The sequence below is a fragment of the Danaus plexippus genome, chromosome 12, assembly GCF_018135715.1.
Source record: "Danaus plexippus chromosome 12, MEX_DaPlex, whole genome shotgun sequence".
Taxonomy (NCBI): domain Eukaryota; kingdom Metazoa; phylum Arthropoda; class Insecta; order Lepidoptera; family Nymphalidae; genus Danaus; species Danaus plexippus.
The window spans coordinates 5853474-5871847 of NC_083545.1; the positions used below are offsets into that span (position 1 = coordinate 5853474).

The window sequence follows — 18374 nt, forward strand, 5'->3', positions numbered from 1 at the left end:
TAAAAACATCACTCATTCTTACTTCCTTCAATGTAAACACGATGTATATATTTTTTGTTTTTTAATATAAATAAAATATATTTAATTAGTATCTGTTAAAGAAGGTTAACATTTATGCGGAAATACCGATAATGAATCAAGTATGTGATAAGTAAAAAAAAAATTGTCGGTGTTTCAATGTAATAAAAATTTTGATTTATCTGATTGGAAGTTATTTAAAACTGAAGCGACTTTTAGACTTCTTAGCATTGTGGATTCATTTTTCAAATATATATTAATGTGTTTTATAATTAAATATAACAAATAGATAACAGTGGAGCTAATGTTTTTAAAATAACTTATCATAATAAAAAGCAAATCAAATCCTTAAAAATATTCACTCAGTTCAAAATGATGCATACGAACTTTAAACACTGATGCGAGTTTAATTACTTATTAAACTATGAATATGCAACAAAATAACGAGATAATGTCGCATTAACTTCCAGCAGACACGTTATGCGTGGATTGGTTTCGAAGGAAATTGACATTTTCCATACACTATTACTACATGAGATTGGTAACATTATGAAACACGCCAATCATGCGTTACTTATCTACCTGAAATAAAAAGCGAAGGTTTTCATCTTTAGAGCCAATATTGTTATAATAATTTATTGTATTATCTGTAACTTATATGACGTCATAGTCGAATATTTATATAGAACTCGTTAGCACCTACTTGATATTAACATTAACCTTCGAACGAGGTTAAAGCGGAACATCCTTTAAATTGTAACATTTTTTTCTATTTTAATATATTACAATATGAAGATTATTTAGAAAGCGTCAGAGATTTCCAATAGATAAATGGACGTTGGTCTCTCATTTGTGTTAAAATAAATCTACTTTCTTTATTAAGGTTTATAAATCTGTGTGTGAAAATAGATTATATGCAAAAGTGTTCTAAAAAGTTTTCATTCAGCCATCATCGTAGCCATAGTCATGTAATTAACCTGGTACTAATAGCTCAATATATATGTTTATTTTAATAACAACAAACATATACAGTAATTGAAAAACTATTCACAGATACATTTAAAAAAGATATAAAACCTTAAACCTTGGTTTAAAAGGTTTCAACAATAAGTTTATATCATGCAATGAAAAATTATATTCCAACAGAGGCGACGTTGAAGAATCTGAATAAATTGATAATTTACTCAATGGCTTTTCATATCGCCGACGATATTTATCAACTGAACTGCCTTTGAGAAATCCTCTTAGGCACTACAATTAATGTATCAACAACAATTAGTTTATTGTATATCGTGTTAATTAAATAATGTGATGATGTGACGTAAATATTAATTTATGAAAATATTTTTATAAGTAATTTTATGTCAATATTATTTATATAAGTACTACGTAAATTTGAAACAAGTATATAATTTGTTTAATGAGATTTGGTACGCGACTGGTTTTGTAGGTTCCTGACAGTAAGGATATTTAGAAATAGCAGGACTGGGTTTCTATTACAGACATTTTTAAATGACACCTTTATATTAAGTATGTTTTGAGAATTAATCACCGGAACGCAAGTTAATAACCGTACAGCAATAATCAACCTATCACTTACAGAACAATTTGAAATGTATTAAACCACGTTTGTTCCCATTACTCACTGACAACGAAGAAACACAAAAATCAAATAAATTATTTAGAATGCGCAAAGAACGCGCGTGCGCGGCGCTAGTTGCTGTTATACTAAGGCATTAACAATGATAAAATAAGCAAAGCTTTTACGTAACCTTCGTTCCACCAACATTCTTTGCGGTCAAGCGTGTTCTGATGAAGATGTCGCAAACTTTTCAAATACATATTGCATCATTGACCTTTGCAAGGATCATATTTGAATCGTATACATAATTATCTATGATGGAAGCATTGCTTACATTCATCATAATTCAATTTGTTGTTGGTAATAGAAGCATTATTAAAAGATATTTTACAGAATATTATATATACATATATAATTACATGAATAATATATATATTATATATATTTTTTTATTTTTTCGGTGAAGAAGTAATGCTTCCCATATGGTGTGTCCGCTTACCATCTGTCAATGCTTAATCATTCTTTAACAATTACATCCTACAATCCAGAAAAACATTCCTGTCTTATAACTTTGAGTAAAGTATAATTTATTAAAAAACACATTTAAAATTTAAATTTATATTATATTTATAAAAATTTCATATTAAGGGAAACATTGAATATATAAAATACAAAAACCTTCTGATTCGATTGCGTACAATAAATCTATATTTTGTTTAAAGGCCAGACAAGTCAACTTATACCACTGACGCCAGAGTAAAAATGAAACCAAATGAATATAAATTTTACTTATAATCCCACACCCTTTATGGCGAAAAGGATTCGCACAAAGCATTAACACGGAAAACTGGTAAAAGCGTCATACTATTTTATTAGTTTATTAAGAGCATAAAATACTGCATGTTCTAAAATAATATGACATTTTAATATTGGGTGGGTGAAAATTTTTGAATTTATTTTAAATTGAAACTATTTTGGAATAAACTAAACTATTTTTTTTTATTAACATAACGAAAATTTTGCATTATATTGTCACTGACTTAGTGATTTAAGAATTTATTTCTGGATACGAAATCGAAAATACCTTTGTATATGTTTATGATGTACGAGTTAAAAACTATGACAGTTATCGTGTTGGTTCAATCATACGTTGTGGTTCACATAAAACTCAATAGTTCCATGTTTCTGAATTAACAAACAAAACTATATATTTAGTCTGTGGAGGCAGAGTCATTCTTAAATAGGGTTTCAGTCATTGAAATAAGTGACACTTTGTTTATGTGATGTTATATATTTTTTATCATTTACGATTCATCTCAAATACTTATAAGTTCGTTGGTAATTAATAATTATACTTAATACGGACTGAGTTCGCGTTCCCAACCTCAGAGATTAACAACTTGAAGTCTTTACTCGTTGCATTTAAGACTAATTTTAATATATAACAGATAAATCCGAAGAAATAAAATTATCAACAAATAAAAATAAAACTATCTGCAGAGAAAGTTATTTAGTAATGTTTAAATAAACTTTTATTCTCATTCTTTGATACGATACCAATTTCTTTTGGCAAAATTTATTTAGAATTTTGTGTGTAATTTTTTTAATTTTTAATAAATGGAATGAATAGAAAATTCAAAAAAACAATACATATATTATTTTCGTGGTAGGTATATTAATACTTGTCGCAGGTTAATGTGTAACAGTTTAACCTTAACCTATTCCCTAAAATATTATTACTTAAGATCACTTGAATTGTATTAGATAGTTATAAATTTTAAGTATGTGATATTGATCACACGTGTTTAAATCATAAGGCTTTATGTGTTTCCGGTATGATAAGAATTTTTCTAATATACCTCGTTATTGCATTGTCTTAGAATAATTCATCAATTAATAAATTTATAGCATATCTTCGCATGAAAATTTTCCTTTCTTTACTCTGACGATAGCACTTAATTTTTATTTTCTCACAGACAAAATAATCACCATAGTATTTTTTTTTTAATAAAATATTGTATATATTCATTTAAAACTACGATAATATTTATTATTTTCTTATTTGTATTATCAAAAATGTCGTGAATAAGACGTGAATAAGAACGTGAAAAAGACGTGAACACGACAACATCCGGAAGATTCAAATGTTAAGAAAAAAAACCCACGAACCAGCCTTGAAAGTGCAACCCTAGTCTAGTTTTTAATTGCCTGGACTTTTAATACATCGGTCCCAGCTATACCTGTTCCAGCCTCATCAAGGCCATCTCCCTAATAGATTGACCGCTGCCAACCTCGGCTTCACAGTATACGGAGTCAATGTACATATCATTTCATACTATTAAAATTAATCTGATTTTTTTGTATATTTTTGCTAGTGTTATTTCATGTGTAATTATTTCATCTTTTTAAAAAGTCTTAATTATTTTTATGAAAGAATAAAATTGGATTAATGCATGTGCGTTAAAAAAAAATGAATATAAAAGTAATAGTTATGTATCCGATTGTACAATTCGAGAGCGTCTTATTGAGAGCAATGTTCTATAGGATGTAAAGGGCAAGGTTAAGTCTAGGCTTTTGTGCTTCGTTTTATTCGTTTTTAACATTTTACCTCGGGAACTTTTATAGCCATAGCCGATATAATAAAACCAGTAACACATTACATGCTATCTGAAAAACACCAAACAACTTTTTTTTTTATTAATTTTTTTGTTGTAAAACGTAGGTATCTGATATTACAGTAGAATTATTATATAAATTTTATTTACGGAAATAGAACATTTTTCAATTAATTAATATTTACAATTACATCAAAATCCTTTATAAAACTATAAAGATGTCTGCAACAATGTACGGTTTAAATTACAGGGTCACATTAAATATGTCCTAAAGAAAGTTAAATTTTTTTTTTCATGAAAGCCTTGCGAGATATATTGATGTAAATAATAATAAAGTGACTTGCATTAAATTATTTGAGTTATATCAATAAATGGATAAATAAGTTTGAAAATAAAACAAATATCTATTTTATCAAATCGTGAATTTTACGGACGAACATAAATTTAGATTTTATATGGGCGTTACTTTTTTTTATATCTGGACACTTGGAGTATAATTGTAGTACATTCGCATTTCGTACATCAAATGTGTAAAATCACAGCCTTGGCTCAATTTGACCGGTTCAAATGTCACTTTACAAACTAGTCGGTCCTGCTCATTTCGTTTTATATTATTCACATTCACTGTTATTTTCATTATCAATGCAATCATTTACCCTTCTTAGTACGTATGAAAGAGGTTGAATTCATTTGAATTTTAGCAACTAGAAACACATTGTATAAATAAATAAATTTTAAATAAAGAACAAAGATCGCAATTAAATCGATAAATCACTGACCGAAAACCAATTAAAATAAAATACCAAGGAAACGACGTTTATATTTAAATTATTTATAAAAATGTATGCGAAAAAGCTATGCTAATCGATACAGATATGTATATATTTCCAATTCTAATGTTTCAGGAATGATACGTCTGAATTAACATAATTGACATTTTATAGTACTTAATTATTATTACTTCAAGGTTTCACATAAGATATCTCATAATATTCCTAACTTTCGATTGTTCAAACAAGACAAACAAAATATCTAAAGTATTTTATCGTTTAAAGTTCCTCAAACACTCAAGACATTATGTTAATAATTCCATTGCTCTAGACCAAAAGCTTTAGTATTACTTTAATTTACAAACCAGCCAACAGACCTTAACATTAACAGCATTTTTAATTACAACCTCTAACCGTGATGCTCCACTAATTAATGGATTAAAATATTAAGTCGTTACGGTTCTACACATCCTGTATAGCGGATCATAAATTAAGATGAGCGTTCCTTGGGTCAAAGTGCTTTATTTTCAATTTTATTTTTTTTTTTCATATAAGATATCACACGTGTAATCTCCCAAAAGGTTAATTAATATGACGTCTTTAATTACTCGGATGTTGGTTAAATTTTTATGAGATTAAACAGAATTTACAACGGTACGTTTTTATTGGTTGATATTTTGAAATTTTATTCTATATATAAATATTTCGTACGTCACACTATATCTCGGATGACATTTTTGTTTCGTATTAAATGTGAGTATTATTTTAATGCGACATTCAAATAAAAGTCTAGAATATTCTTTAAATGATAAAAATGTTATGCTTACGATATCCCGGTTCTAGTTCATTTTCGTATGTGTGACCGGCGTATTTCTTACTCCTTCCTGAAAGATAGAAAGGATTTTTTTAGAATTTTAAACAATAGCTTAAAGACATTATTTTTTTTATTATTCATATTTAACTGTAATCTATCTTTTTATTGAATCCAAATAGAGCTGTATATTTTATAGTGCTCATTTTAACTTTGTTAGTTATGTTATTAATATCTTAAAGATTTTTAGTTATTTTAAATCTTCTTATCCTTAGAAACATTCATTGCAATAAATTTATTATTGTCTCACAACTCATAGTATATTTAATAACGTGAATATCCTTAACATAAATAATTTGTAGTTGAAAGCATCAAACGTCGTGTCACAGACTAGTGTCTCGATGATGAGATTTTTTTTGTACTTTGTCTTCTCTGGTCAAAAAAAATAAATAGAGAAATTGTCGTGAAATCCAAAAATAACTTCCGTTATAATTAAGCCAAATGACAAAAACATGTTGATTAACGATAAACAGATTAAATTAGACTGTCTGACATTATTATTTGGTGAATGTAAAATTTTTTTAAGTCTGTAAACTTTACAAAATATATTTTCGATCGTAAATAGCATTCGCCAATTAAATTTATTTTGGTCTCGGCCCACAAATTATTCTCACAAAAGTTAGTTTTTGATATAGATATACACTGTCATTAAGCACATATAAAAAAAAATATTTTTTAACGGTAAACCAATCATAAAAAACAATGCGTGTTCAATGAACGAAACTGTTATACATCTAAGGTCTTTGAGAATATTTTCAAAGCTTTCCCAAATAGGTCAATACTCGTAGTCTTTTTGCGCTTCTTCATGGCATTATGAGGGAAACATTCCGCCGGGAAATCAATGGAAAGTCAGGATAGAAGGTAAGATTAATTGATGAAAGTCGTATCACCGACAGCAGTCGCGAAAAATCAAGAGTGCCATAACTTAGCATTTATAAAATCTTTTAATAAAACGTTATTATGTCTTAGAATTTAATTTATTATTATTATTACTTCATAATAACTTCGCCCGAACACGTTAATAGGCAAGTTATGTTAAAAATGTCGGGAAATCACCACATTACGCTAATTAGTTCGTTTATATAATTTGGCTTGTTTTGACAATGTGTTTTTTATTTTGCACCTTATTTCAATTTCCATATTAATTAATTTAATATTATTATATTATTTAAAAAAAAATATCTATGCTTCTTTATAATAAATAACAAATCAAAACTATTAACATATATATGTATATATATCCAAAATATTTCTTTATTTTAAAATATTACGTATTTTTTCGAATATTTTGACTTATGTATTATGCACTATCTAAACTAGTTTATATTTCAAGTATATTGTATGTAAATCTAGAGGAAAAAGTTAAAACTGTCATTACAAGTGAAAAAAAAAGCTCAAAAAAAACCATAGCCATATAAAGCTCATATTACTTAAAGCGATATAATCTATTTAATTTGATATTATCCTTCTTAATCAACTTATTAAATATAGTTTGTTTGTATTATCCTGTTATGTGTTCAAACGTTTCTAAACAGTAATAAAGTGATCCAATAAAAGATGATACTAAGACATTTTTTAATGCAGATGAGACGCATAAAATGATGAAGTATTTGACATTTACCTTAATTGTATTTCTAGATTTATAGAAATTGCTATTAGGTCAAGGTTACCTTAAATGGCTATTAATTCACTATTTATTGATTGATTTTCAAACTAGTTAACTAATTTTATATATATATAAAATTGTTACTTTTTAAATTGTAATTGCTATAAAAGTTTAGGGTATTAAATGTATGTAAATTAGAAAATTACGACTCCGATAACCCAAAAATCGAAATAAAAATGTATTTTTATCGGTTTTTCAAATGGTTGTTTCGGGGCTATAAATGAGATCTATAAAATTCTAAGTAAATACATTATTTAATAATGTTCTGATTAACCTTTTGTCATTTAAAACTTAATTATATGCGGAGCTAATTATAGCAAATGTTACAAAACAGTCTGTTACCAAAACAAAAATTTTAACAATCATCAAACCGATTTATATTTTTTGGTTGTAAAAATTTTATTATACAAATTAAATGTTCACATCATATTGTTTTTAAATGTAACTAAATTCAGTTTATCTATTCTCTATATTTATCAGGTTTGCTATATATAGTTTAAAATTATTTTAAGTGTGTTTTTTTGTATTTTTAATTCAAAAGAAGAATATTTCTAGGAACGATCATGAAATATATAAATTACGATTTTTATTTAATAACAATTTCGTATCTTATATTCATCAATGAACCTGCAATAACTTCTAATCTAAACTGCTTGATTTTATCTCAGGAGAGTCTTGAATCTCAAAGATAATCAGTGCACTTATTCTAAGTTGGATACATGAACATGGACACTACGTATGGGGCGATAAGAATTTATCAGTCGTAAATCATCACATACTATAGTATTAACGTAGGTTATACCATGAGAAACTGGAAAAGGTTCGTGTAAAGTCTGAAGATGCAAACTTGGACTAAGAATATTCATCATAAACACAACAGCAAGATATTTATTATTAAAATAGAAATATTTTATAGATTTTAAAATAACTTGAAACAAGATAAAGTAATCATTTATTGGAATAACATACATTATTATTAATGTAAACCGATTGGGTCTATAATTTATGGTATAACGATTCAGTTTTATCAATATAATAATATCAAGAATTAGAGGAATCGGTATATTTTTATTATTTTTTTATTACTTTCTTAATTTAACCGGTTCAATACCAACAACCTTGTCAAGGCTCACTAAGTAATACAAATTTATTACCGGTTCTTGATGAAATCAGGATTTTTTTATTTCATAAAAGAAATTCCTTATTTATTCGCCTCATAGGTTTTATATAGTTAAATTTAAATTATTTAAATACTTTATTATGTTGCAAAATAAAAGCTTGTTGTAATAAGTTTTGGTGTATTGTATCGTATCGTGTAACAAAAAAAATAAATCAACGTAATATTTTGATCCAAACAAAACTAAATATCATCGTAAGTTGAAATTTCAAGCCTAGTTTGTAAATAATTTTTACATCTTAACATCGTAAATGAATTACACCTCGCCTCTTAAAGGTTACAAGGTAGTATCAAAACTTCAAACAAAAACATATTAAGCAACAATAATTAGTAACTTTGAGATGTTTTTCATCTACGCGACGATATTACGAAGTGTTGTCACGCCTTTACATACTCCATTTGCAAACAGACAAACATAAACGCAATAAACTATATAGGTTAAATCAGTTTGCCGAACGTCGTTTGCTAATAACTAAAATTATAGTTTGAATTCCTTACTTAGTTATTCATAAGCCAAATATATCAACGCAAAATTTATTGCATATTGCCTAACAAGTTAATATATGTTCTGTACGGTTTTAAAAGTGTTTTTGCAAATTATTATATGTTTACGATCAAAGATCTTTTGTTTATTACAATAGATATTAGATATTATACCTTCTGGATATATCGAATCAATCTGTTCGCTTTCAACAGTTTGTAAATTGTCGTCCTCAACGTAATCCTGGTTTTCAGGAACGTCTGATTGTTCTTGGTAATTGTAGTCTGATGTGTCGGTGCTACTGTTAGCTGATGACTCGCGTATCGGTCGGTCTTCGGTCTTCTTCATTGGTAGTATATCGAAAATGGACGGCGCCCTAACATTTGTACTCGCTAGACCCAGCTTCTTTTGAATGTAGGCCTCTAGAATCTGCTGAGTTATTTTGTTCTGCCTGGACAGCTCGCGAACATCTGCGGAGAAAGGAGAAAGACAGATAAAAATGACTTCGCGTTAAAACCAATTAGATAGAGTCGAAGAAAAAAAGATTTTTTAAACGAATTTCACGTCATTTTTATCTGCTTCCCCGTTCTCTAGAGGCTATGACTCTTACGCTATATTTATCATCTTTTAAAATTAGAACGACTGGCCCTTGAAAAATATAAAAACTATTTTTAGTAAATGACTTTATGAGTTTAAAACAAAACAAGTATTTTAGCATACTTTCCATTTATATGTCAGAAGTATTAATCTTCTTTATGTACTACTCTAATAAGATCTGCCATTAAAACAATTGTAACAGTAGCCGTAAAGAGAACAATGGACGTTTTATCAGATGTCTTGAATGCGAGGAAGCACATTTTGTAATGGATCGAAACTTGTAAGGAAGTATGAAATATAAATTACCAAACCTTGAGTTGGCTACGTCCTTTAAAGTATAATGTAATCTAAATTTATTCTTATTTAGTATCAACATTAAAATAAACTATGAAAGTCGTTGTATTTATTATATTATATTTGTGATTAAAATGGTATTTTTTATTAAGAGCTTCTACCAAAAAGAGAGGCGAAAGTCATTGTTGATACAGCCGTAACTTTCTTTATATTTAATTACAATAGATATACATATATATACTTATAAGTACGTATATTTTTATAATGTCGAGAGAGACAATTATTTATCGGGTATCGATTTACTATTTTATCATGCAAAAATAATTACAAAAGCGTGTCTGTTACGTTGATACAAGAGATTTGTTTCTTACACAAATATTTTTTTTATCTGTATATCAGCATCAATTTGAGTAATAGATCAGTAAAGAATTTCACATAAATTTTTGCTTAAGTGAAATCTTCGATAATAACTAGTTTAACAGGATATACGCCTATAATATCTTTAGAATAGATATAATACGAAGAACTAGATAAGAAATCACACCATGTTTTGTCCGTAAGGCGCCTTACTTATCACTATGAACAATTCTCATAAGAATGTAATTTTATTGAGTATAACTCTCGAGGATGATTAAACCAATACCAATGATATTGGATATCGTTGACGCTATAAAAAACATAAATTCAATATATAAAAGCCGTAATCCCATCACAAATTTGCATATTTTTTTTTCGTCCCACGCTTATTTTTACTCTCATTATCTCCTTAAAATCGAAGATCCTCATTTATGTGGTGTTTTATACTGTTTACTATTTTATTTTTAGTTTTTACGTAGTTTCAACAAGTATTTGGTTTCTATGGTAACGTAGGTTCTAAAGGTCTTATCAACAAAATCTAACACTAACAGCTATATACACTTAAACTGAATGTATATATTATTATATCCGGCTAACAGAATGTTTCATAATACAAAATAAATATATTATTAGATATATAATAGTTTTTGTTGTATATTATAATAGTATTGATAATACTCCATGAATGTTACAAATATATAAAAGTTATTTTATATATAGAAATTTAAAAATATATATATTTTAACAGCAATTTAAATAAGCATTTTTCATCTAGATAAAAAAATATAACGTATTTTCCGTTTCCTATAAAACAATCTAATTAAAATTAATTTTAATAATTCAACACTAGCAACACATTTATAGGCGATGCACATGTCACGTAGTCATTTAATAGTGAGCTGTGCTTCGATGTGAAACTTAATGGATCGGGTAAAATAATTCCTTTTTATAATAAACTAACTATACAGATTAAATTAACGATAATGAAGGATTTTCTTCTGTGAGAGTACACCTAATACGTCTTATGCTGTTATAATGTCGTTTAGTGTTATAAAATATCACGTGACCTAACTTTATTCCATATGCTTAAATTGTGATAGAATAAGTCTAGTTTATATCGTTTAAAATTTCATTAAAAATATAATCTTTAGAACTTAATAATTTTTTATGATGTAAACACCATCCGCTGTCGATAACACGAAAGTTTAATCAATTATCAAGTAATATTTTTTCTTGTAAATAAGGAAATTGTAATGCATTTATATTGAGGTTGTAAATATTTGAGATCATGTCATCAGATCGTAAACTTCGAAGCTTGATAGTGATTGTACATTGGGCTTCCTTAAATATATAACGATCGGATGACATTCGATAATTGAAATCTTAACCTTAATTTAAAATTAATTCTCTTAACGATATCGTTTAAAACTAATCAAAATATATATAAATTGTGTGCAACCTTGAAAAAATAGAAACTTTAAACACACAAATTATATCATCTGAATTCACATTTAGAAATCGTGACTGAAATATCGCCGGTGTCATTACTTTAAGAACGGCGATTTAAACCATCGTGCCTACAATCATACGGACTAACAAATATAAACTTTATTTTATAATAATTAAGTTGAAATTGCAATGTTGAGTAAACAAGGAGTATAATCTATTGTTATATATTAAATGAACGCATGAAGTGGGTCAAGTGCGATTTATAATTAAAAAAAAATCAACGCTTTGCGATTTTGATTCTGTTTTATTAAAATTAACATTTTTATACAATATATCTGTGGATGTTTCATATATTTGGTGACATTCGTTTAATTTATTGGCTAATAAGTTATATTTTTTATAGAATATTATACATATTTTGATAAAATATTTATTTAAATATTACAATCTGAAATATAGACTGTTATGAAACAACAATATGAAATAACATTTATTGTTGTAATTTAATGATTACATACCCTTCATTATAATTTGAATGTATAATATTTGTGTCTCAATATACATTTATTCTTAAGTAATATGTAATAAAAGTACCTACCAATTAGCGTAATTAAACCGCTTTCAAAATAATAAAAAAAGTTTAAAGTGATGAATATTCTAAATAAACATATGTTGCAATCGCGACAAAAACTTTTTTTTTATTTAAATACATAGTTACAAAGGAGTCGCGGCAAAGAAGCCAAAAAACTGATTGTTTTTTAAAAACAATTATTTCTTATGTATTTTCGCGTCGTGTTACTAACATAATTTATATACCTTGACCTAAATGTTTCGCTAAAGCCTAAACACATCCTAATTCAAATCACCTTGTCCAAGCATGAAAATCATTCCACAAACAATTTTTTTTAACAACCTTAGCATTGTAATAACAAACTTGGACGCGTCTATAGTTGATGTAGCAGTTGTTTACAGTTGAAAAGTTACCAGTTACTTCTGTTTAATTGACATGACTTTATTTTTTTTTTAGTCTTCTAAAATCTTATTCAGACAAAAATCCAAATTCAACAGCCGATATAATTAAAAAAAAAATATTCAAAAGTCATTAATACATAATTTTAATCGCAGTTTAACTTGTTAACATTTTTATATTTCTGCCATCTAAATATATTAATATTAAATGTCAATAGTTATTGATGAATATAGAGTGATATTGTTAATTTTCGGCTCATCATTTAAATTGGATGAGGCAAACTTGTAACCTTATGCAGCTAATGAGGTGAATAATGTCGTCTATGACCCCGCAATATTTTTATATTAATAAGATTTACGACAAAAAAAAATATAAAATATTTTAATTTTTTTCTGGGTCATTTTTTCACTAGCTGCTTCCTACAGCTTTGCTTAGTAATAACCAAATTTTTAGTTTTTGTTTTATGATATTAAAGTATGAGATTGATTTCTCACATATAAAGCACTAGTGTGTATAAAAAAGTGTATATATATATTAGAGAGTACACTGTCTACAATTTAATTTAATAACCTACAATTATAATATATTAATTTGTACACAATGTGAAAATTGCTGTTCATACCGTTGAGATATCGGCATTAGATGTATAATAATTAATAGAGAACAAAATATTTTTTTGGTAAAAATGCACTTTAAATAGCAAAGAGTAATTTTTACATTTTAACTGTTTATTGAAATATGTTTTTTTTCCTAAAGATCTTTCTTGATTTTTTATTATCATTTCTAGAAATTATGTGTTCGTAATTCCATAATAATATAAATGTAATATTGGCCAAACATTTTGAGGATATTTGGCGGGATTCTACTTTGCATGATTAAAAAAAAAAAAATATTCCAGCAAAGAGGAAATAACAGCATCATTTGCACAAAGACAATATCGTAAAATGTAATTAATTATAATTCTTAACTTTGAAATCAAATATCACAAGCTGCATTGACCTCAACACCTTGTAACTTTATAAGCAATAAATCAATATAAAAATATATTCCAATTAAAACGTTTTTGTTTATCTATCCTATTAAAGTTGTTCAGGATGTTCAACATTTTGTATAACGTTATGAATTTAAAAGATATAATCAACTGCTTCCACGACGTATTTTCCTCGATCATTGTTTTACTTTTATTCAAATTAGTCCTAGAATTCCCTAACTACTACAAAAACTTGCTAAGGTGACAACATATGTGAAGCTATAATTACCACTCAACGTCATAACTTCCATTCGCTCGTCGAGATAAAGATTGCAATTAGGTTTTATCTGCGAATAAATCCGTCCGTCTGAATACTTCATGCGGCCCAATTAAATATTGCAAAGAGCGTCCAAGACCGTCTTTCAGCAGAAACCTAACGAGATAAGTAATTAACGTCTCATTAATATCCCTATTTTTGTTAAATAATGTTAATCTTAAGTCAAACAAGTTGACACCAATACAATCGCATACGTTATCACACCATTTTTGTTTTAAACTTATATAGATCAAACTAGATACATACGTTTAAAAAAAAAAAGTTATTAAAAAGGTCTTATATGTGTAATTTTTTTTTTTTATTTTATACATGAATAATGACGAAGTCTACATTCAACATTTTGCTGTGACGGCAGATTTCTTGGCTGAGTTCCAGGTTAAAGGAATAGCTTTAGGAATGCATGATCACGCTCGCCCCTACACCACTTCACGCTCCGATTGCGAGCTGCATTCCTGCAAAATCTCTGAAGCCTAGACTAATGAAATATATAAGTTTTTCTTTTTCAAAGAAAATTAAAAAAAAAAATTTCATACGTTTTTATCCAAGGAAATTTCCAGATAATTTGACATTATCAATTCTACTTATTAGTTATAGATTTTAAAATTCGCAAATCTATTAATTATGAAAGGTTAATTTATGCGACATAGTTTTGTTATTGAATGCTCATTTGATGAAACTATGTTGACCTATAAAATACCGGGGCATTATTAATGATATTAAACTATATATTAAAATTGTTATAACGCGGAAGTTACATCTGTCGATCATAATACATTCTTAAATGACCTTTACCTCAAATATTTTTTTATGATTTAAGTGTTATATACATAAATTATATATATGACATAGGTATATTTCTTTTATATTTAAATATTCATTCGAAAAATATATCACCTTTTTTAATTTTAAATAATGTTTATAATTAAATTTCTCACGTCAAAAATTATGAAGTGTAATTTTCTATAACGTCATTGCCTCAATTTTCAAGCTTAGTTTATGACTTTAAAAACTTAAAATGAACAGAGAAACAGATTTAAGTAGCGACATATCACTAGATAGCTTGGAAATTGGACAGAAAAAGAATTCGTCAGCTAAAGTTAAAAAGTCAAGAGAGAATGTAGACACTATTCTTGTTCCATTCTATGAAAAAGATATACTCATAAAGGTACCGAAAGGTAATAAAAAAAAAAACATAAATATTAGAAAATCTAAAGAAAATAATGATAAATTAAAAAATTCTCAGACGAGGAGTTATTTAATGAACAAAGACTCTAAGAAAGATAAAAAGACATCATATTTAGAGACATTCCGTAAGCAGTTTACATCAAATTTTTCAACTGTGCAAAATAAAAATGAAGATGAAATAAGATCTATATCACCAGAATTTGGTGACACAGAAAGAGAAAGTATTGAAAATGGTATAGAAAACAATTGCGAGGGTGAATTTTACAATACAGAATCATATAATGAGATATATTACGAAAAACTTATGAACAGGGAACTTAAACAATATTTTGACGACTTTATGGGAGACGAATTACAACTAAACGTGGACATAGAAAGAAAATCTACGGAGGACACCAATATCGATAATCTTAAGAGTGTATCAGAAGTTTCGCAGCCACAGCATCACGCCAGAAGAGCGACAGTACCTCCAATACAAAATGTACACTTGGGTGGCTTGGGACCAGATATGGAAAATATTAAACCGAGACTAGAGCGAGCGAGAAGCCTTCAAAGATATTCAGAGAAAGTTAGAATGGAGAACCGTCTCAGAATTTACAAAAAGTCAGTAGAAACGGACAAAGAAAAACGAGCTGAAAGATTGAGTTCCTCAAAACAACGAGAAGCACCAGAAAAATTAAGCAGGGAGCCAAAAGAAAATAAAACTTCTTATTTAGTGAATAGAACTGAGCAAGAAAAATCTTCAGCTATGAAAAATATATATAAATCCAAATCTGCTGACGTCCAAAGGAAACGTAAAGAAAAGACTTTTACGGAAAAGAAAACAAATAAGAACGATTTTAACGTTATCAAGGGTGAGGTTAAACGAAACTCGGAGGTAGGCTGTATGGAGTCTCTCAAAGCCAGTTCAAGGATAAAATCTAGTGCTAGAACTAGGACAAAACCAGATGAAAAGTTGAATAACTCTGAAGTATCCCCTGTTCATATAAGTTTCTTAGTAAATGTTGGAGGAGTAAGACCATCGAGCGCTTTAAGGGCTTTGGAAGCACAACATCGCGTGTATCAGGAAAAAGTTAAAGCGCTTCTGGAAACAAACAATGAGTAAATTATAGTTTGATAACACATAAATATCATGGGACAACAGCAACGGAAGATTGATAAATTCAAATGTTTTCCAAAAATATATGATTTTGTTACATTTATTATTTTTTAATTTTTCTCGTTCTTACAAAACCTTATAAACATTGAACACTGATATCTGGAAATAGTCGTAACGAGCCCTGTTATCAAACTCTAAACCTATATTTTATGTGCTCAAATTTAAATGCCGCTCAAAAATATGATATCGATGAATTTTAGAAGAGTTTTTTTTTTAAGTATAGTAAGCAATCGTCAAACATTTTATTCTCTGGAACGTCAAAATAGTTCTTAATGAAACTTTCAACTGTTAATTTGATTTGAATATTCTAGAAGTCTCAAAATAATATTAATATAGATTCCATTATAAATATATATTACACGTAAAACATTGTATATACCACAATCTACATACTACTGATTGTCATAAAACTTTTAAGATTGCTAAAAATAAAAAAAAAATTAAAATACAGAAACGAATCAATACAATGATTGAATGTCATAATTCTTCACCAGCGATCTGACACACACCTTCACAACGAAACAACTGGTTGATGATTATAAAATTTCTCTCGTTCAAATTGAGAGCATTGGAGAAAGTCATGCAGACAATGCAAGTATAATTTCATGTATCGTAGGATGTATAGCATCTATGTATTTTGAGCACATTTTTTTTAACAGCAAAAACCAATAAATTCTATACAAACAGAACAATAGTTCTGCCCTTTTATATTTAATTTATGTAGATTGAACTTTATGTACTTATTAAACTCTATTTGAAGTATTTCATATTTTTTTTATATCATATTTTATATATCAATTTAAGCACGTAAAAACTAAAATGTCACAGTTCCTTTTTAAGCGGATTATTACGTAATATCCGGATAACATTGTGAACCTAAATGAAGGCAACTTTTACTTCGTCCTTGATACATTTACTGCATAACACACGCATACAAACACACAGACACCTATATATAAATTCTTATACACACATAAAAACACACGCAATTTTCTCTAAAGTGAGTAATCCCTGATATAAAATCATTTAATAATTTATCAATTAGAGTAATTTTAAGGTCACCCACGAACGGTGTTAATCAAGGTCGATTTGATTAACGCTTTCAAATAAATATTCTTCTAATATATAAATGCGGTAGGTTTTATGCTTGTTCACAACGAAAATGTAACAAAATCCATATGTAAATCAAAAATATGACGGCCTATTTTTGTCCAAGGAGTCTTTAAAATCGGGACCTCAATGGTGAATTTTAACATGTAATAAAAATTCTATGAGACTGGATGAATTACAAATATACAGTTATTGTTCTTGACATTGCATAGAAATTAAAGTTTTTTTTTTTCCTCATACTTCTGAAAAAATAAAGTAGGTCCGTCAGCCAGTGTGTCCAATAATTATTGATTATAATCATTGATTTTTTTTGTTATTTTTTGAGGTTTTTCACAAGCATAAATTCATCAATCGACTGTCATTTCATATAAATATAGTATCAAACAATATATAGTACCGATATTGTAATAAGTAGTACATTTTTGCTATAACTTAAAGATATTACTAGGTGAATAACAATGTATATAATATGATAAAAATACCTTCAAGTTTATGAATATTTTATAAACAATAGTATGAGGATCTCAAATTCTGTTTGCCGGCATTGTTTTTATATGGTAATTATGTATGTGTTTTTTCTGTATTAAAATTAGAGCGTGAAATGCCATAACAGTAATTTACTGCAACGTGTAATCCAACCAACAAATTGTTACATCACAGTATTTTGGCTCTCGCGGAGCGTAACATATCACAGTGGTACTCACCTACATATGTTTGGTAAACCGACCTATTAGAATTTTAACATGCGACAATAAGTTTCCTATAT

General features: G+C 27.6%; 2 protein-coding genes across 4 annotated transcripts in view; one reads left to right on the forward strand and one right to left on the reverse strand.

The window, feature by feature from the left end:
* The window catches only part of LOC116772625 (C-type lectin 37Db), a 41246-nt gene that overhangs the window by 9120 nt on the left and 13752 nt on the right, over positions 1-18374 (reverse strand). Inside the window, exons 2-3 of one of the 3 annotated variants that reach the window (XM_032664859.2) lie at positions 9357-9650; positions 5813-5869 (exon numbers count right to left, since the gene is read on the reverse strand). In XM_032664859.2, coding sequence (XP_032520750.1) covers positions 5813-5869; positions 9357-9650 — 351 coding nt within the window. Of the gene's footprint in view, positions 1-1618; positions 1770-5812; positions 5870-9356; positions 9651-18374 lie in introns of those variants that run through there. The other 2 variants (XM_061522250.1, XM_032664860.2) reach the window with 2 other exon arrangements.
* Positions 15073-16541, forward strand: LOC116772624 (DNA ligase 1-like). The gene has a single exon (XM_061522377.1). The coding sequence runs from the start codon at positions 15170-15172 to the stop codon at positions 16442-16444; it is 1275 nt and encodes a 424-aa protein (XP_061378361.1). The 5' UTR covers positions 15073-15169; the 3' UTR covers positions 16445-16541.